Genomic DNA, 20,760 nt, shown 5'->3' with positions numbered 1-20,760 from the left:
GACAAGAAGTACAGTGATTATGGGGTTTTTTTCTATTTTGATTCCAAATGAGATTCATTAATACACATTAGTAGAATAGATTTCACGGGTTTGGTATTTTTTACATTTGTGATTAAATCAAAAGGGAAAACCAAAGAGAATATTTGAAATTGAAAGAAAGAGAAATTCTTGCAAACACTGAAGCCTTCAGTACTCCATGTTCAGCTAGTGAATTTCATTTCATCTTTTCTCGAGCAGGGCCGTTCCCACATCTCCTGTATGCCGGGGACCGTGCGGCGTTGGAACTACCCGTCTCCCCTCTGCATTGGTACGGACACTCCTTCCATCCTTGTGTTGCTGCAAACATTCTCAATAATGCAATGGTGATCTTCTTGAGCTCCTTTTGGGCTTCAAAGATGAACTTTTAAATTCCTTTCAAACATCTGTTAGATAATAGCTTAATAATGCAGTAGAGGTGTAACTGAGATTGGACATCTTCTCCCCCTGGATGTGGGTGCTCTGCTTTTCCAGCATCCCTGGACCAACCGACAGGGATTAGATGCCAGCTAGCTCCAGGCACTAACCACACATCACATGCATGTCAGAAGCCAGTGGATTAATGCATGAGAAGGAATGAATGTAGCTGGTCTGAGAGTCTGAGAAGGGTCCTGTTTATGCCTCAGGAAAACCACATCTCCAGAAAAAAAATTCAGAAGTGCCAATAAGTGGTGTGAAGTTGGAGGGACACTATTTTATATCAAAAAGTATTTGCTATAAAGGCAGCTGCTCTTGTGGAGGGGCTCATCAGGATAGGGACTCAGGCACAGAACATCCATCTCTCTACTTACTTTTAAATGAAGAACTTTCCCTTAGACTTGGAGATTCATATATTTCAAGCTTTGAAATGAAATCAACTCACAGTGGATTTTCAATCAAATGATGTGCCCTTGCTGGCACTCTGTATTATGTGAGGAGATTTTTTTTCAAATAGCTTACCTATATTAGCCAAATGAAATTAATTCTGTTTTTATTCTGCATGTTTCATATGTTCTTGGTGTTTTGTCACTAAGTCAGGTCCGACTCTTTGCAGCCCCATGGATGTAGCCTAGCAGGCTCCCCTGTCCATGGGGTTTCCCGGGAGAGAATAATGTGGGTTGCTGTGCCGTCCTCCTGTGTTTACATTGGCAGTGGGTTCTTTCCCACTGGCACCACCTGGGAAGCCTAGCGCCTGCCCGACACTATTTTGAGCATCATGACAAGTCCCAGGATGGCCAGGTTGTGGGTCAGGGCTGGCACTGAGATGGCATTCCATGTACCATGGGGACCCTCAGCCAGGGCATGGCCGGTGCCCTGGAACAAAAATCCCATGTGTTCTCACCAGAAGATCAGGAATCTGCATAAAATAAGACACACAAACCCAGTGAAAACCCAAGGTCCCTTGCTCGTTTATCAAGATAAACACGTTGTCCTTTAGCAATAGCAGTTTACCAGTAACTCTTTGAATATGCTATTTAACAATAAGAAAGGGCCTGGCAAGCAGGGGGTTTCTCCAGCAGGAGACCGGAAGTCAGGCCGCCAGCTGCTGGTGGACAGTGAGCCTGGGGAGGGGACTCAAACTTGAGTCAAACTTCAGCTCTAGCTGAAGGAACATGATGGTGTCACTAGATGAATATAAAGTGAAAGCGGCCCATTGATGGGCTTTTAAAATATCACAAAGGAAAAAGGGATTGATGCGTGGCTTTCGGAGCTGTGTTTGCACGCCCATCCGCTGGTTCTTGGGTTTTGCGATGAACAAAGGCACAGTCATATGATGTGGTAACTAAGCACTTAAGGAATTAGATTGTCGCTGTGAGCCTGCAGGATTCGCACTTGTATCAGGCCCCTCCTCTCTCCTGGAACGATCGTCACCGTTCTGATGTAAAGACGTGGGTGTTGATGATCAGTTCCATCATTCAGACTCTGGGTTGGCTGCTCCTACAAGACAGTCTCAGTCCTCAGTGAAGATATACACAGATGTTTTCATATTTTATAATTTCCAATCTCTTTTCTCTTCTTGGTAAAAAACATGCCCAAAATCAAAATGGCACAAATGTCACTTATATTTCACAGTGGTTTTGGTATTTCCATCATTGATGTGGTTTGTGCTTGGGCCTGCATGTTTAACCTCAGTGCAGGTTGTAAGAGTCCTGGGGGCATTGAGGGAACATCACTGCCAAATGCATGCAGGCTCGCTGCTCAGACCCACCAGTATCTGCAACAGCACCCACAGACTTGTGGGTACAAGCAGGCCAGAGCCTTTATTCTCAAACAAGTGGTGTCTCCCGCAAAGAGTTAACCTGAGAAGTTATTTTCCAGATAGCAACAAAGTTAATGTTTAAAAGGTTGCTGGAATTTTTCACTCACCCACAAACATACATTCAAAGTTTTTTAAAAACTTAACATTTTTAACTTGCACACTGTTGATACCCAGACTATGGTTCCCTAGCTTGAACAATTACCATATTCATTAAACTTTTTATAAGATGTTCAGATTTTTCCTCATATCAAATTTACCCAAAACAGATAAAGTCTTTCTACCTCCATCATTAAAAAAAAAAAAAAAAATCTTGAGGGTCTCTGAGATCAGCCTCCCGAAATTATCTTGCCTAGTAAGAGCATTGTTAGAATATGAGTAAAGCCTTTTCCTGTGGCTTCCTTGAAAGAAACATCATTTGCATGATTGATTTGAAATACAAGAAATCACCATTTTAATAGGTCAGAAATGGTCAAGTTCAAGTATTAGAACTTCATCTGCTTTAACCTATATTATTTGGCATGTGTGTTATAAAGTCAATCATGTTTCTTTACTATCAGACCTCAGCATTAACATTGTAAAACGTGCATAACCAAGGTAAGTCCAGGGACGAGAACTTACAGTCACACCCATCTTCACAGTGTGAGATTTGTTGCAGAGAATGTGGTCTCAGTTAGCTGCATTCCAAAGCTGGGAAGAATTCTGAAGGTAACATCCTGGTTAAAACTTGGATTCTAGGGGGCTTCCCTGGCAGTCCAGTGGTTCGGAACCCACTGCCAATGCAGGGAACACAGGGTTGATCCCTGCTCCAGGAAGATCCCACCTGCTGCAGGGCAGCTAAGCCCGGTGCCACGGCTACTGAACCCACGCTCTGAGCTGCAGCCACTGAAGCCTGCACACTCTCTGGCCCGTGCTTTGCAGCAAGAGAAGCCGCCACAATGAGAAGCCCACCACTGCAACGAGGAGTAGCCCCCGCCCCTCGCTATAGCTCGAGAAGGCCCACCTGCTGCAACTAAGACTCAGTGCAGCCAAAAATTAAATAAATACAATAAATCTTAAAGCTAACAGAGAAACTTGGATTCTAGAACCAGATGGAGCTGAAATAAAATTTCACTTGTGGTTTGCCAGGGGTGTACCCTTAGACAAATTCCTTAATCTCCTCATACCTGGTTTCCTTGTCTGTAAAGTGGGATCATAATAATACCCACCCTTTAGGGTTGTGATGAGAATCAAGCAGTGAACTGTGTTTATCTCAGCCTACAGGTGAGCACATGACTAACGATCAGTAAGTAGTAACCAGTACAACCACTCAGAACCTGGAAGACAATAGGATCCTGACTGAAATGTGTAAGCTTGACCAAGCTGTTCTGAGAGCCTCTGTGGACCAGAAGGAGATAAACTATGAAGACCTGTCTTTATTCTTAATCCACGGATGCTCAGCAGGGAGAACTAGACCCAGAAATAACTAAAGGGCATCCCATTTCTGTATGTGCTGAAGCTAGGGGCAAATGCATTTCTGAAGACTTGCTTCTGGGTAGCACACTCACTTGGGGGTGGGGAGAGTGAATTGTCCTAGAAAGCCGTGGCCCCCCGGGCACTCACTCCACTTGTCATTCTAACAGCGACCTGCGGGGGCACCTTGAGCAGCATGGGGGGAGTGGTCCTGAGCCCCGGGTTCCCCGGCACCTACCCCAACAACCTGGACTGCACCTGGAAGATCTCCCTGCCCATAGGCTATGGTGAGTGATGACGTTTTTTAATTCCTCAAGATCCAACTTTTAATATATTCCTAGGAAAGAATTAGGCTAAGTAAAAAGTGAGCCTTATTCTGTTGACCTAACTGTGTCTTTAATTGAATGTGGCTTACAGATTTAAATAAAGTGTTGGCAGAGTAACTTTGAGAACAGAAAGTTATTTGAAAAGTCAGTTTGCACAGACTTTTGGACTCTGTGCAAACTGACTTTTCAAATAACTTTCTGTTCTCAAAGTTACTCTGCCAATGCTTTACTTAAATCTGTAAGCCACATATTTTTGGATGCATGAGACAAGTGCTCAGGGCTGATGCACTGGGAAGACCCAGAGGGATCCGGGTGGAGAGGGAGGTGGGAGGGGAGATCGGGATGGGGAATACATGTAAATCCATGGCTGATTCATGTCAATGTATGGCAGAAACCACTACAATATTGTAAAGTAATTAGCCTCCAACTAATAAAAATAAATGGAAAAAAAAAAAAGAAATGGAAAAGTCAGTTTGGCCGTACACGTCTTTTCAAGGCAAACTAAATTGGCAGAATGATGATGTAGTAGTCACATGCAGTGCAAGACGTAGCATCCCTAATTCAGTCATCAAGCTCTTTATTCATTATACCACCTTCAATAATCTATCACTGGAAGTCAATAATGGTAGTGGTTTCTTTCAAATAATTTTTAAAGTGTTTTTCAGCTTATGATTCATTTTAGTATTGTCTTATACATTTTTGTCATTACTCCTTGCATTTATTTAGGTTTATGAAAATTACCTAAATGATAAAAATCACATTTAGTTATGAACTTCCAGGTTACCTACCTTAAATAATTCGTAATTTTAATTGTTACATACACTAAAATCCCATTCTGGCCTACTTCAGAAATGCACAGTCTTTGTGAAATTTTGATTCTCTGTCATGCCTCTCCTCATCTGCCTCATGGTTTCCTTATATTTTAGTTCATTAATTTGGATTTTCCCCACCTGCTGCTGCTGCTGCTAAGTCGCTTCAGTCGTGTCTGACTCTGTGCAACCCCATAGACAGCAGGTGGCCCACCAGGCTCCGCCATCCCTGGGATTCCCCACCTGCAATTGTCCTAAGAATACACACTGGATGAGGGTTCCAGATTAGATACTCAGGGAATGTCCCAGAATGTCCATATTATTGAGTACTTAGGCACTTAGTGAATGTTAGCTGAATGATGGGTGAACAGAAGCGGAAATGGAAATCATTGCCCTGGAAGAAGGTTATATATTTTAATTAAGTTTTCAAAGCTCTTGCTTTAAGAGTCTGTGCCAGGAGGAGAAAAGGGGGGAGGTCCACCTGCTCAGCTGAGTGCTGCTAAGAGGGAGGGCGTAAGGGAGCGGCATGGAAGGAAAAGAGGCCTCCACTGGGGAGAGCACACATGAGATTCAGCTCCATGGCCCCTGAAGTGGCCCCGGAGTGTGGAGGCATAAGGAAGGGCAGACAGTTCACAGGGGTCACAGAGGTGCTCTATTTGTTCCACGTTTTTAAATTTTATTTTTTAAACAATGAACTCTCTGAGCAGAGAGGCTGTAATTCTGCCCCGTGCTATACCAAACAGAGGCCTTTGACTTTAACCAATGTTGGTTCAGCCATCCTCAAAGCCTGGTCTGTTTTCTTACCCTGAGGTTCTCAAGATCTGGACAGGGTCGGTTCCGTGTTTGGAGTCAGATGTCAGGGGCTAGATTGGAGTTACAGTTGACCCGCGAGGTTCCAGCAGGGCCTTAGCATCTTGAGGGCCACAAACTTACTAGGAAAATAATGATAGTATAGGCTACTGAACTGAGTGAACCCCAGGAACCTCACTTTCCTCGTCTCTAAAAATGAAATGACCACACAGGGTTATGGAGGATTCACTGAAACAGTTCAGGTGAGAAATTTAGTATAGGGCTTGGTGCGTTGTAAATAACAACAGCAAAATACTAGCTGGTTTTTAAATTGTTGTTTCAAATCCTTCCCACTTTCCTTTCAAACCTCATTAGAAACATTTTATTCGTGAATGGATGTGTACTTTTCATTAGTTTATTTTCCCAGCCTCACTGTTCCATGGTGTGAGAAGCCTGCTGGTTGGCATGTTTCCTTTCACTGTTCCTCACTGAGAAACCAGTACACAAGACAATAATTCAGGAAAAAAAGAATAGGGATCTTCTGACTTCATGATCATGATCTATGAGCCTAAGAAAGCATTTATTTCAAGAAAGGTTGAAATTTTAAAAAGAATTATGGAATATTATGATTAAAGTTACTTGTCTTTAAAATGTTTGATATTGCCCAGCACTAGGCTTAAAAAAGCATATTGAATAAGCCAAAAGGAACTTTATGCCTGAAGTCCTAAATACATGCAAAATAGTATGACTGTCCCTAGCTTTTTAGAATAGATAGTTATGCTTCAGAATAATTTGCTACAGATTATATATAAGTACCACACTGGGTTTTTCTGACAAGTTGTGTAATCTATAAATATACTCCTTTTTTTTTTTAATTAAATTTTATTTTTTTTTATTAGTTGGGGGCTAATTACTTCTCAACATTTCAGTGGGTTTTGTCATACAGTGACATGAATCAGCCATGGAGTTACACATATTCCCCATCCCGATCCCCCCTCCCACCTCCCTCTCCACCCGATTCCTCTGGGTCTTCCCAGTGCACCAGGCCCGAGCACTTGTCTCATGCATGCAATAAATATACTCCTAAACACGAAATTTTAAAACAGGAAAGGGGCATGTGCATTCCTGTTTCCTGGATTGTCAGTTTTGATTTGGATTGCTTAGGTATTAATGGCTATTTTGCTAATAATTATGGAACAGGTATCTCCAATTCCCCCAGCCCTGAAAGACACACTTATCCAGGATATGAGACAGCAGTGCTTTTTCTTGAGAAAAAGCAGATTAGATGTTTTTCATCAGTGGAAGATTTTGTTGCAATATTTTTTATCTTTTCACACAACCAAATATACATGGGACCGCCTATTAGATGTCCGACACACTTGTTCAGCAGGAGCCAACTCATTCACATAATTCTTTTGATTAATCCTACTTCTCTCCCACACCCATGGACCAATAGCTTAATTATATATGTAAAATGACCTGTCACTCTGGTATCACATGCAAGCCCACCTATGTCTCTGCTTGCTAATTACTCACCCCCCTGACAACTGCTTTCTGCATCCAGCCTCAGTGAGAGCATGTTACCGAAAGCAGGGTTCCAGCTGCTCCCCACTTTAAAGTCAGTAAAGGGGCCAGGTTGGTGGGAAGGAAGGTTTGCTTGATTTTGATGCAGGCATCCGATGGGGAGGGCGGACCTCTGTCCAAAGTCTGACTCCCCTCCCGGCCAATGAGGGTCAGTGGACAAGAACTGTCATAGGCTGAGGGAGGGAGCTACATGTGGAAACAGCACAGCCAGCTCTGACGGTCCTCTTCAAGTTGGTCATCGGTGGTCTGACCAGCATCTTGATTGTTTTAAGCACAGTTTCAGTCTTCACCTTCAGTGTTGGTTTGTCCCATTTCCTTGAGGCCAGTTCTCAGAACTGTGGCAACTCATGTCACGACTACAGTCTAGTCGTCTGGTAGTTAACTTCTTCACCTGCTGGGGGGCTTTCAGTGTCTGTAACTCAGCTCGCAGGACACGGTTCAGATTATTATTTATAACCTATGAGACAGAACTAAAAGTTCTTGACTATGCTTAGTGAGAGCACTTTATTATTATTATCATTATTATTATTTGGCCTCTTTTGACTGTTTTCCTTTGTTACTGCATTTTCTCAGTTCTCTGATTAAACTTATTCATTAGCTAAGGTTTTTCCCCAGACAAAAGGCAGGCTGAGGACATGGGAGGTAAAGGACCATAGGGCCCTGCTCTGTTGCAAGCGTGCAGTCACTGGACTCCATCTGAGGGGCGGGCATGATACATGGTGATCCCTCATGTCTTTGGGCTCTGAGTGTAGATGAGTAGAAATCCTAGTTCTGCCAGTGACTGCTGGTATGAATTTGCAAGTTACGGACGTGCTTTGGAACTTTTGTCTCTTATCTTTAAAATGAATACCATAAAATATCATTCTCCTACAGCTGCTCTGAAGCAATGCCTGACATGGAGAAGGCATTGCCTGACTGTTCACTGTTCTTCGTGACTAGGCCAAATGCTCTGATGTTGTTTGGTTTCCTTTCCTTTCCACAAATTTGGGTTGCTGTTTTGTGTGGCTTTGAGTATGAGCCCAATCAACACAGAACTTCTGTCTGTTTTCTTGAAAGTTTCTAAAAGCATAGTTAACAGAGATTAAATCAAGTTTGTTTTTTCTGCTTTACCTTTTATATTTGAAACCCTTGCACTTACATCACACACTGTGGGGTCAGAATTGGCTATGCCTTTGGGCCATCTAGAGGTATAGGGAGGATACAAAAGACTCTTTTAGAATATTCTCTTGGAATTCTGAAACTATTCACTCATTTGCTATATGTTTATTATGCACAGAAGATGTACAGTAGAACACTTACTGTCCACAGGGTCTGTTAACTAAGAAACAAGAGTTTAACTCTGAAGCTGTTGGTCAGCTTATGTATTCAAAGTTTTGTCAAGTCCAGATTCAAAATCCTTTCTGCAGATGCCTTTTCCTGACACTTAATTTCCAATGTGTAATGACAGTCAGTGTAAATTTCACCCTAGATGGGCATTCAGATTGGTTTTCTTGTTGCAATAACACATTTTTGGTATTCTGTGAGATAATAAAAGGATAACTAGGTTATGTTTATTTTAATCCCTTCATTTTGGCTTCATGATGTCAAACTGGACACAATTCGCTGAAAATTAGATAGCTAAAAATTCCATTCTAAACCAGATTAGAGCTGGGCTCAGTTCTCTTTCCTGATACATATTAGGTGATTTGATATGTGGCTGGATACTTTATCCTGCTTAATATGCTAATTTTTCATAAAATTATAATTTGCGTAATTCCATTTCCATTTTAAGATTAATCCCAAATCAGTGAAAGGCCACTTTCACTATGTCCTTTACTTTGGAGATAGTGGCCATCTTTTAGGGTTTTTGTGCCCCTTGATCTGCTTGCTGTCTCTCATTTCTTTCTCGACTGGGCTGCTCTGTGAATTTCAAATGTATCTCTGGATGAATTCATCTGACATCTGCCTATGCACATCTGAAATGAGCCTGTTTTAAGCTGTTTCCCTGCCATTTGATTTTATACCCAAAAAGGGAATAAGTATTTTAAGTGTTCTAATCTTGCCCTAGTTTCACATCCCATCTCATAGTTTTGGATGAAAAATAGACATGTCAGTAATCCATCATTTGTTTTTTATTGTTCTTAGGTTGGCTTCTGTGTTCTTCCTCCCATGAAGAATGTGATGGGTGTTTGTGAAACTCTGTGGACCATAGGGGTTCTGGGCCTTGATACCAAAATATTTTTTGGTGTCACCAAAAATATTTTTGGCCACCAAAAAATATTTTTTTTAAATCCATTAGTATAGTTTATTAATTAGTCAAAAAAACAAAAACAAAAACCTCTTTATTGTCAGATTTTGGGCCAGACTATAAAAACAAACTGTTTTTAGTTCAACAGTAGGTAAGGGAATAGATCAGATTCGAACAGACCTGTGGCTTACAGACTGGTCAAGTGGCTCAGCTCTCACAGCAGGTCCAGAGAGGGGGCGGGTGAGAAGGAGGGGCTAGGAGTCATTGGTCTTGCCTTCTCTCCTTCCTGCCTGCCTTTCTCCTTCTTTACTTTCTCCCTCTCCCTCTCTCTCTCTTTCTTTATCTGTCTCTTTCATTCCCTCCCTCTTTCTTTCTTCTTTCCTTGCGTCCAAATTTCTTTCAACTGATGGTATTTAATGGGATTTAGAAAGAAAATGAATTAGCTTATGTAGGTCTCTCCAACAGAGACATGCTTGAGATTTTTTTCATATTTACAGAAATGTTTTAAATATCGAGCTTTGTTGCATGTCGGTCATCTTTGATGCCTGGCATTAGAAGAGTCAGGCCAGCCCCAGGCCGGCCTGTTCCTTCCCTCCCTGCTCATGCATTGTTGTACATACACTTGGACTGTGTGATACAAACTGAGTTTCTCATTCTAAAAATGATCCAGGTTTTGTTGTCTTATTAAAGACCTTTCACTGAAAGTCTTCCTTCTGCTTTTTGCTTTTTGAGTCTCTTCCTGAAATATTCTGCCTTCTACTTCCTTCCAATTTTCTCTATCAAACTAGGGTGAAAATGTTAATACAAAATAATTTTCTCCAAAAATGTGTAATATGTTTAACATCATGAGATGGTTAGCTTTTGTCTAGCATGTTTCCATGCTAAACCAGAGAACACGAGTTCTCTGTCCATCAGAGCTGGTGTCAGTCTAACTCTGCCTCTTGCTGTGTTACCTGGGACATCACACCCAGCCTTCCTGTACCTTATTCTGTTCACCTGTGAAATGATGGTAATAACCGTGGTCACCTTGGTAAACTGAACCCCGAGCGTGATAATGGACTTACACTGTGTCCTACCAGAAAGGCTATTATTCACGCTTTTGTTCTTCCTAACAAAGTTTTCTCCATAATTGATAAAATTGTGTTTCTTGGATAATTTTAAAATTTATTGAGTAGCTTTAGGTTAGGTTGTTCTTCCCTATTACTCTTTGCATGAGCTTTTCTTCTTCTTCTTCTCCTTTTTTTTTTTTTTGACTGAATTCAGCTTTCGTTACCTATGTTTTCAATCAATACTAAGTAGATATGTTGGCTTTACATCTTCTCAGCATTTATACTTAAGTAAGCAAACATGATCTTTTATATAGCAATATCTTTAATTTCCTAAAACCTAGGAAATGTATTATATATATATATGTATATGTATATATATATATGTATCAATGTATATGTATATATATATGTACATATATATGTATCATATATATATATCTTGATAGATAAAAAGAGCTTTATATATATGGATAGATGGATAAAAAGAGCTTTATGTATATATAAAGAGAAGAATAACACAAAATAAAGCTTTCCTCACGTGCTGAGAGAATGATCCGCAATAGCTGTTGGTTTTCTTAGTTTAGACTTTATAAACCTAACTTAATTGCCTTGATTTATGCAAAAACTAATGTCTTTGGCATTCTGAATAAACTTGCAAGTGAATTAAGAAGTATTTCAGGCACTATAGTCAAATTTTCAAACATTCCACAATACCTTGGGAAATAACTCTTAAAGTTATTTTGATTCTCTTCTAAATTATCAACAGTAGTTTATCTGGTACACTGATCAATATTATACCAGCAACGTGGGTCCTTTGGACAGCCTTGGCCTCTTGTTAAAATAGATTCAGTTGTGAGAGTCAGAGTGGCATTTATCAGAGTGGGTTTCTTGCAAAAACATCAGTAATTTGCATTGCAGGCACTACACAGTCAAAACAGTTTTCAGACTGAGAAATTTCTTGTGCGATGGTATGAGCATCCACTTAAAAGCCACTTCTAAAGTTTGTTGTGTTTTGTTAGATCTATATTGGCTTCTTCCTTGATAAAGTTGAAAATTGACTGATAGTTACAACCTTATGTTTTTGATTATAAAGAGCAGCTGGACAAGATTTTGTTTTGATTTTAAGAGCAGCTGGACAAGAATCCCTTCCATGTGTGTGGATATAAGTCACCATTCTGAGAATTACACCTGCATGCCTCTGTGATACAGTGCCAGTAATGTCTATATTTCACACACACACAAAATGATTTAGGAGCATTCACTACAAGGACAAAGGTCACACAGCTGGTGGGCAGCAGAGGTGAAACCAAACTAAGGCTTGTTGTAATTCACAATGTACATGTTCCTCCACTCTGCCTCCTAGAGAGATATTGTTGGAGGAAACTAATGTGATTTTAATCTCTGTTGATAAGCATTATCAAAAATTTTGATACCAGTATTCACCAGTGTTGCCTATTTTTTTCATAGGTGCACATATTCAATTTCTGAATTTTTCTACCGAAGCTAATCATGATTACCTTGAAATTCAAAACGGCCCTTATCACACCAGCCCGATGATCGGGCAGTTCAGCGGCCCCGACCTGCCCAGCGCCCTGCTGAGCACCACTCACGAGACGCTCATCCACTTCTACAGTGACCACTCGCAGAACCGGCCGGGGTTTAAACTCACTTACCAAGGTAAGAGTGCTGCCACACCTGGGGATGCGTCTGAGACTTAAATCATGTGGAAGCGTGAACGTCCGAGCTGGTTAAAGTCTCACACAACTGCAAAGTCCAGAGTGGAGCACGGCTTTCTGGTGGGAATGGAGTCTCCGCCGGGCTTCACACAGGTCAGGACCCAGTGTCAGGAGCAGGTCAGGCGCTGCTTCCGGGGTCCCTTCTGTCTCACTCCAGTGGCCACGTCACCGCCTGGGATCCTCCTAGCCCCATCGTCACGTCACCTGGTCACCTGTGTCCGTGTCCTCTTGGCCACACGCAGATGTTATCCCTTCAGGACTATGGTACAAGGAGTCTGTTTGATCTTGGGGGGGGCCCCCACCTGCAGCAGCTCACAGCAGGATGTCAGTTCCCAGCCCGAGACTGAGGTCAGGCCACAGCAGTGAGAGTGCTGAATCCTGGCCACTAGACCACTTGGGGCAGTGACCAAGCCCTGGCTTGTTGGTTTTGTAGAAATAAATGTCCACAAAGAGACAGAAATAGTGAAACATGTAAAGGGTCCTAGTATGTGTGGATAGACACTGGGTGGGCTCAGAGAAGGAGTCACGCCCTCGGGTGGTCTGAATCACCTACACGGGCCTTTCTTCTGGCTTCCTCTGGCCGATCACCTGCTCTGCCTGGCTCTGAGTCCGTGTCTGGAGCATCTCAGGGTCCTCCCCTCTGTGTGTGCATCTCTTAGCCAAGATGGGTTCCAGTGCAGAGGCCTATGGGTAGGTTGGCATCACCTGCTGTGGGATGGGGCCCCCTTTCTTTTGACCACTGGGGGGCCTTTTCTGCACCTATGTAGTCAGGAATGTCTCCTTGAGCTCAAGAAGGAGGAACATGTGGTCTCTCCATCTCCCTTTTGGGCAGGGCTCAGCTCCCCTCTGTCTCCACTGTGACCATTGTCTTAAGTGTCCACTGGAGCAAAGTCCAGCATTTGCCCTGTTCCTGCTGCTATTGCATCTGAAAATGGAAAGAGGAGGCTGACTGTAACATCTAAGCTGGAGCCCATCTATCTCCTGCCTCATGTCCACAAGGGAAATGGGTCTGACCCTGTCTCTCATGCATTTAAGCTTTCTCTCAGCTCAAAGTAATGACTTTGTGTACCATTCAAGTTATGCCTGGGGAGAGGAAAGGAGAAAGATAGGGAGGGAATGAACTTTATGTGTTCTTAAACCATCAAAATATGAGATCTCTAATAAAAGTTAGAATCTACCATCATCAAAGCATTTCTGACATGTGAAAAAGTTCAAAGTTTTCATTTCATATGCAATAATTTATCTGGCCTTTTCTTCAGTGTTGTTAATTCAAATGAAGTAAAAAAAAATGTCAAAAATGGAGTCTTTTTTTAACATGGTGAAATCACTTGATTTCTTTAATTTTATAGACTGCCCTGGAAAATATTTAATATTTCATTACTAAAAGAGGATGGCATTTTATGTTGAACTTTCAGACCTTGTTACTTCAGTTGTTACTTACAGTATAAATTTACATTTCCAGAATTTGGGTGTCTTAAAATAGGAATCCAGGCAGGGGGAAAAAACGGCAGGGTGATACAGCGTAAGGAATGAGACAGGAGACCTTGCCTGGATTTCTCTGCGTCCACCTGTGTCTGTCATTCCTTCTCACCTGGAGCCCCCTGTGTCTCAGCAAGGGTGTCAAGTCCCACTGGAAGGCTGGTGTGTGTGCCCACGTACATAGAGGACAGTGGAGAGACACAGTTTCCCAGGCCAGCACAGAGGTCTGCCTACACCCCTGCTCTTTCTCCTTTTGGAGACAAGAGAATGATACCTTCCTTGCAGGCAACCCCTCCCATGCACTAGGCTCTAAAGTGTTTCTTTCTACTCTTTCCAGGGCATTTAAGGCAGGAATTGGGGCTTCCCTAATGGCTTAGGTGGTGAAGAATTTGCCTGAAATGCAGGAAACAGGGCTTTGATCCCTGGCTCGGGAAGATGCCCTGGAGGAGGACATGGCAACCCACTCCAGTATTACTGCCTGGAAAATTCCATGGACAGAGGAGCCTGGCGGCTACAGTTCATGGGATCCCAAAGAGTCAGATATGACTGAGTGACTAACACTTTCACTTTTCTCCAGGTAGGAATTATCTTCCCGTCATTGCTTTTCCAGGGGCTGTTTCTCTTTCTCCTTTGATTTAAATACACTCAAGTTCCTCTCTCTCACACACACACACCCCTACTTATGTTTAATTTTAATGACCCCTTCAGCTCCCACTTTCTCAGAAGCAGTGTGGAGGAATCATCTCCTCCAGCTCTCCCCGAGTCTCCTCCTCTTCTCACTTCTCCTGCCCACCCACATATACCGGCAACACCCCCATAGTTACAGTCATCCAAGTCCGCAGCTTTTTGTGTCATCTGAGGTTGTCCAGTGGGTGACGGGACCCGCCAGGGACAGCTCATCAAGAGGAGAACTAGTACACATGTCTCACGGGCACAGACTCCTGGGAGAACCCAGACAAGAGTCACTCACAGGAATGGCTAGAACTCGGGGGTTCAGGTACCTTCTGAAGCTAAAACAAGGGAGAAGGGGGTTCAGGATTCTAGGAAGAGAGGCAGCAATGGGAAGAAGAGCAGGAAACCTGTGGTTCATGAGGGTCGTTGAGTGAAGTCCGTGTGTTGATTTATTTCTCTTTTAAAGCATTTATAGTATTGCTGTTTTACAATGTTAGTTTCTCCTGCCCAGCAAAGTGCAACAGCTACAAGTGTACATGAATCCCTCTGCTTTGGACTTCCCTCCATGCAGGTCCCCACAGAGCCCTCAACAGGGTGCCCTGGGCTGTGCGGTAGGTTCTCGCCAGTCATCTGCTTTATACATGGCATCGGTACTGTGCTGATTTAACCCCGTTCCTTTTCTGTGAGAAGGGTTTGGGGAGCATCCTCTTGGCACAAGAGCCAGAGACTTCTCTGCACATGTACATTCTATTTGTCAAAATAATTTCCTTCTCAAAAGAAGACCCTGTGCCCCGCTCTTAGAGCTTCCCCCTGCATCTGCTGGTTCTCAAAACACCCCATGGTGTGCTGAGCACACGCAGATGTAGCTCTCTCAGAATCTCCCACAAGGACTCCAAGGGCCTGATGGAGTCACACCGTCTCCTGTCTAGCAGGTGAGGGATCTCTATGCACTGACCCCAAACAGAAATTCGGAGACAGAGTTACGGAGGAGAAAGATAGAGTGATTTTATTTCCTCGTCAGGCAAAAAGGAAACACTGTAGGCTAGCACCTCAATAACTGTGCCCCCCCCCCGGGGAGTAGGGGGAGGTTATACAGTCAGGACTTGGGGTTGGGGGTAGGTGATAAGGATCAAGGCAGTAATAGTCTTGCATTCTTCTTTCTACTGCAAAGTTTCAAAACTGTCACAACACTGTGTTTGGTGGACTCCAAGGGCAGGATTGCTCATAAGATGAGGGTGTGTGCAGGGTCTCAGGTTGGTCTAATCTCCCTTATGGCAGAAAGCGAAGAGGAACTAAAGAGCCTCTTGATGAAAGTGAAAGAGGAAAGTGAAAAAGCTGACTTAAAACTCAACATTCAAAAAACTAACATCATGGCATCCAGTCACATCACTTCATGGCAAATAATGGGGAAACAAGGGAAACTGTGACAGACTTTATTTTCTTGGGCTCCAAAATCACTGCAGATGGTGACTGCAGCCATGAAATGAAAAGAGCTTGCTCCTTGGGAGAAAAGCTATGATCATCATAGACAGCATATTAAAAGCAGATACATTACTTTGCCAACAAAGGTCCATCTAGTCAAAGCTATGGTTTTTCCAGGAGTCATGTATGGGTGTGAGATTTGGACTATAAAGAAAGCTGAATGCCAAAGAATTGATGCTTTTGAACTGTGGTGTTGGAGAAGACTCTTGAGAGTTCCTCGGACTGCAAGGAGATCATACCAGTCAGTCCTAAAGGAAATCAGTCCTGAATATTCATTGGAAGGACTGATGCTGAAGCTGAAACTCCAATACTTTAGCCAACTGATGTGAAGAACTGACTCACTGGAAAAGACTCTGATGCTGGGAAGGATTGAAGGCAGGAAGAGAAGGAGATGACAGAGGATGAGATGGTTGGATGGCATCACCAACTATATGGACATGAGTTTGTGCAAGCTCTAGGAGCTGGTGATGAACAGGGAAGCCTGGGGTGCTGCAGTCCATGGGGTCACAAAGTGTCGGACTGAACTGAACTGAACTGAATCTCCATGAACTTCTCCGTCCCTATAGTCTTGCCTCAGGAGGTGGTTTCATGGCTGTTCCTCCTTTGATTAGCAACTGTTTCAGTCTCCCGTTTAGAACTCAGGGACACCATGGAGGCTGAAGAAATGGGGGACGAGAGGGCCTCTATGTCTGGGAGCCCCATAGAGCCCCACTCGGTCTCAGTTAGAGGAGTGCCGTGGGTGCAATCTGACCTGGGCCTTGCAGTTAACACAGGTTTACTGACAACTAAACTGTGTACATGTGACTCTGCTTGAGTCTGTGGGCTGGTGCTAAGTCACTTCAGTCGCGTCTGATTCTCTGCGACCCTCTGAACTATAGCCCACCAGGCTCCTCTGTCCATGGGATTCTCCAGGCAAGAATACTGGAGTGACTTGTCATGTCCTCCTCCGGGGGATCTTTCCAACCCAGGGACTGAACCCATGTCTCCTGTGTCTCCTTCATTGACAGGTGGGTTCTTTACCACTAGTGCCACCTTGGAAACAGAGTCAAAGAGGAACATGTGAAATGTGCAAAACACCCCAGACAGGACACTGAGAAACCAGAGAAGGAAGTGAACTCAAAAAGGTAGCAGTAGAGAAGATGCAAAGTCATGTGCTCTTAGGAAGTGGGGAAAACGCATGTACTGAACTCAGATTTTGCCCTTCCCACCAGTGTTTGTGGAGGGGAGGAAACACAGTTCCCCTACTTTTCTAGATTCTTTTCTGAGATCACCGCTCTCCCCCCCCCCCCCCACTGCCGTAAAAACGTGAGAGGTGAGCAGGGAAGCACAGGTGTGGTTGTCATGAAGACTGAGCTTGTTCTTTTCTTCTCCATTGATAAGTTTCTGGAGATTTAGCCACCATTCTCTTCCTGGAGCAGAGAAAGGACACCCTTGCTTACCAAGGGAGATTTCCCTCGTAGATGTAAATGTCTCCTATAAATGATTAACCTCTCCTCTATTTCCAAAGATGCCCGCATATCTTCAGCTCCTTAAGGATAACCAATTCGTGATAATCCTCACACCAAAGAGGCATATTTTGGGGCAGTAAATTCTTCTCCCTTTCGTTTGTTTACATGTAGGTTCATCTTTCTTTAAATTAAAAAAGATTCCATTGTGAGGATCACAGTGTCAGCAGGGTTCTTCTCTGGGCTTCTTCCTTTTATCTTCCATCCATCAAAGATAGCTGTGATGACTTAAAATCCAGTCTGTGGACCTCCCCCGGCAGTCCAGGGGTTAACAGTCAGCGCTTCCACTGCAATGGGCGCAGGGTCCACCCCTGGTCGGGGAACTATGATGCAGCACAGCATAACCAAAAAAAAAAAAAAACTCTTAAAAAATTAAAAATTAAATAAAGCAAAATCCAATTTGTAAATTTATAGATCCAGCTTTCACGTGATTAGGTGATCATCAAAAAAATAAAAGAAACAACACTTAAATAAATGTCAAATTGTGCTAGCGTCACTGTCATCTTTCTGAATCACAGATCTTAACAAGTTGTAGTGCCGCCCATCTCTGGACCACTCAGGCCTGACCAAGCGAACCGGAGTGAGGGTGCTGGCATCCTAAACCATGGCTGCTGCATCAGGGCATCGAGGAGAAAGGGCAGTTTGGGCCTGGGTCCCTGAGGAGAGGCACAGGTTTGCAGAGGTCTTGAGACTGGAGACTGGATTTCTCTGCACTTGCATCTGGCTTCATGCAGGATAAGAGTCTATCCTTCCAAAGGGTGTTTATATAATAAACATAAATGTTCCTTAAGGTGTTTATCCCAAATTTAGGTTTTAAAATGAATACAGGCTAAAGGCTGGAGACTTTTAAAGAGCTGGAATGGGAATCACAGGCCTTCCGAGTTAGCCTAAAGCCTGTGAACCTTCTCTTGGCTCCCAAACGGAAGGTGTCTGCAGTCTGGAGCCACTGGAGCTCGGCTACCGTCCTCCCAGGGCTCCCTGATGGTCACTTCAGAGGACTGGTCTCCAGGCCCATGAGAAACACACACCTGCACTGTGAAACTGACAAGAGACTCTTAAAAAGATTTATATGCATCTCCAAGGAACAGAGGGGAAATGTACAGTGACAAGTTTTCTAAAATAAATGCTCTAAGAAAAGGGAGGTCAAGAGCAGAGCCTGAACAAAGCCTGGGCAGAGTCTCATGGCCGTAACTGTCAATCACCCTGAGAAGTCCAGGGTGACTTCTGCCAGCACTGAGTACAGGCTGACGATGTCAAGGCCAATCAGAACGTGATGCTTGTAGCCTTTTCCTCCTTGTTGCCTTGTGGTCCAAGGATAGCTGTTGTACCTCTGACACCAGGTCCACATGCAGATGAGAAATGGGGGCAGAAGACAACTTCTTCTTCTTTTTTTTTTCATTTATTTTTATTAGTTGGAGGCTAATTACTTTACAATATTGTAGTGGTTTTTGTCATACATTGACATGAATCAGCCATGGATTTACATGTATTCCCCATCCTGATCCCCCCTCCCACCTCCCTCTCTACCCGATTCCTCTGGGTCTTCCCAGTGCACCAGGCCAGAGCACTTGTCTCATGCATCCAGCCTGGGCTGGTGATCTGTTTCACCCTTGATAACATACATGTTTCGATGCTGTTTTCTTGAAACATCCCACCCTCGCCTTCTCCCACAGAGTCCAAAATTCTGTTCTGTACATCTGTGTCTCTTTTTCTGTCTTGCATATAGGGTTATCGTTATCATCTTTCTAAATTCCATATACCATTATACAGAGTGAAGTAAGCCAGAAAGATAAAGAAGACAGCTTCTTAATACTGTATTTAAAAAATTAACTTTTCTTTCTTTATTGACTTTGTAAGACTCAAATACAGATTCCCATGCTATTACTGTTTGCTGTGTACTTTTGAAATTAGATTTTATCCTACATATATGCTAAGTTGCTTCATAGAAAAAACTAGGGAGTTCCAGAAAAACATCTATTTCTGCTTTATTGACTAGGCCAAAGCCTTTGACTATGTCGATCACAACAAACTGTGGGAAATTCTTAAAGAGATGGGAATAGCAGACCACCTTACCTGACTCCTGAGAAATCTGTATGCAGGTCAAGAAGCAACAGTTAGAACTGGACATGGAACAATGGACTGGTTCCAAATTGGGAAAGGAGTACATCTAGGCTGTACATTGTCATCCTGGTTATTTAACTTATATGCAGAGTACACCATGAGAAACGCTGGGCTTGATGAAGCACAAGCTGGAATCATGATTGCTGGGAGAAATATCAATAACCCCAGATATGCAGATGACACCACCCTTATGGCATAAAGCTAAGAGGAACTAAAGAGCCTCTTGACGAAAGTGAAAGAGGAGAGTGAAAAAGCTGACTTAAAACTCAGCATTCAAAAAACAAAGATCATGGCATCTGGTCCCATCACTTCATGGCAAATAGATGGGGAAACAGTGGAAACAATGACAGATTTTTTGTAGATGGTGACTGCAGCCATGCAATTAAAAGATGCTGCTCCTTGGAAGAAAAGCTATGACCAACCTAGAGAGCATATTAAAAAGCAGAGACATTACTTTGCCTACAAAGTCCATCTAGTCAAAGCTATGGTTTTTCCAGTAGTCATGTATGAGTGTGAGAGTTGGACTATAAAGAAAGCTGAGGACTATAAAGAAACCTGATGCTTTAGAATTGCGGTGTTGGGGAGAAGACTCTTGCAAGTCCCTTGGACAGCATGGAAATCCAACCAGTCAATCCTAAAGGAAATCAGTCCTGAATATTCATTGGAAGGACTGATACTGAAGCTGAAGCCACCTTTGTGGCTTTGACTTTTTTGGCCACCTGATGCAAAGAGCTGACTGATTGGAAAAGACCCTGATTCTGCGAAAGATTAAAGGCAGGATAAGAAGGGGATGACAGAGGATGAGATGGTTGGATGGCATCACCGACTCAATGGACTTCAGTTTGAGCAAGCTCTGGGGGTTGGTGATGGACAGGGAAGCCTGGGGTGCTGCAGTCCATGGGGTCACAAAGAGTCAGACACAACTGAGCAACTGAACTGATACTGAAGTAGCTTCAGTCCTGTCTGACTCTTTGTGACTGTATGGACTGGGGTCTGCCAGGCTTCCTGTCTATGGGATTCTCCAGGCAAGAATATTGAAGTGGATTGCCATGCCCTCCTCAGATTTTATCTTACATAACTTTAAACCTCCATTGTTCAAGCATTTTTTTTTCTCTTGATATTTTTCAGATAGGGTTACTAAGGCTGTGCCTATATAGTTCCAAAAGCTACCAATTAGTTCACTCCCAAAAGAGCACTGAAAGAAAGAAAGAGAGAGAGAGAGGAAAGAAGGAAGGAACATGATACCATAAAAAATCT

At 43.1% G+C, this 20,760-nt stretch overlaps 1 protein-coding gene across 1 annotated transcript in view; it reads left to right on the top strand.

Annotated features, from left to right (window-relative positions):
• CSMD1 (CUB and Sushi multiple domains 1) overlaps nt 1-20,760 on the top strand; it is a 2,014,689-nt gene that overhangs the window by 1,823,821 nt on the left and 170,108 nt on the right. Inside the window, exons 39-41 of the mRNA XM_043893675.1 lie at nt 238-307; nt 3,895-4,011; nt 11,976-12,185. Coding sequence (XP_043749610.1) covers nt 238-307; nt 3,895-4,011; nt 11,976-12,185 — 397 coding nt within the window. The remainder of the gene's footprint in view (nt 1-237; nt 308-3,894; nt 4,012-11,975; nt 12,186-20,760) is intronic.

Source organism: Cervus elaphus, chromosome 32, assembly GCF_910594005.1.
Source record: "Cervus elaphus chromosome 32, mCerEla1.1, whole genome shotgun sequence".
NCBI lineage: Eukaryota > Metazoa > Chordata > Mammalia > Artiodactyla > Cervidae > Cervus > Cervus elaphus.
Note: the sequence above shows the minus strand (reverse complement) of the source record. Positions and strands in the feature narration are given on the sequence as shown.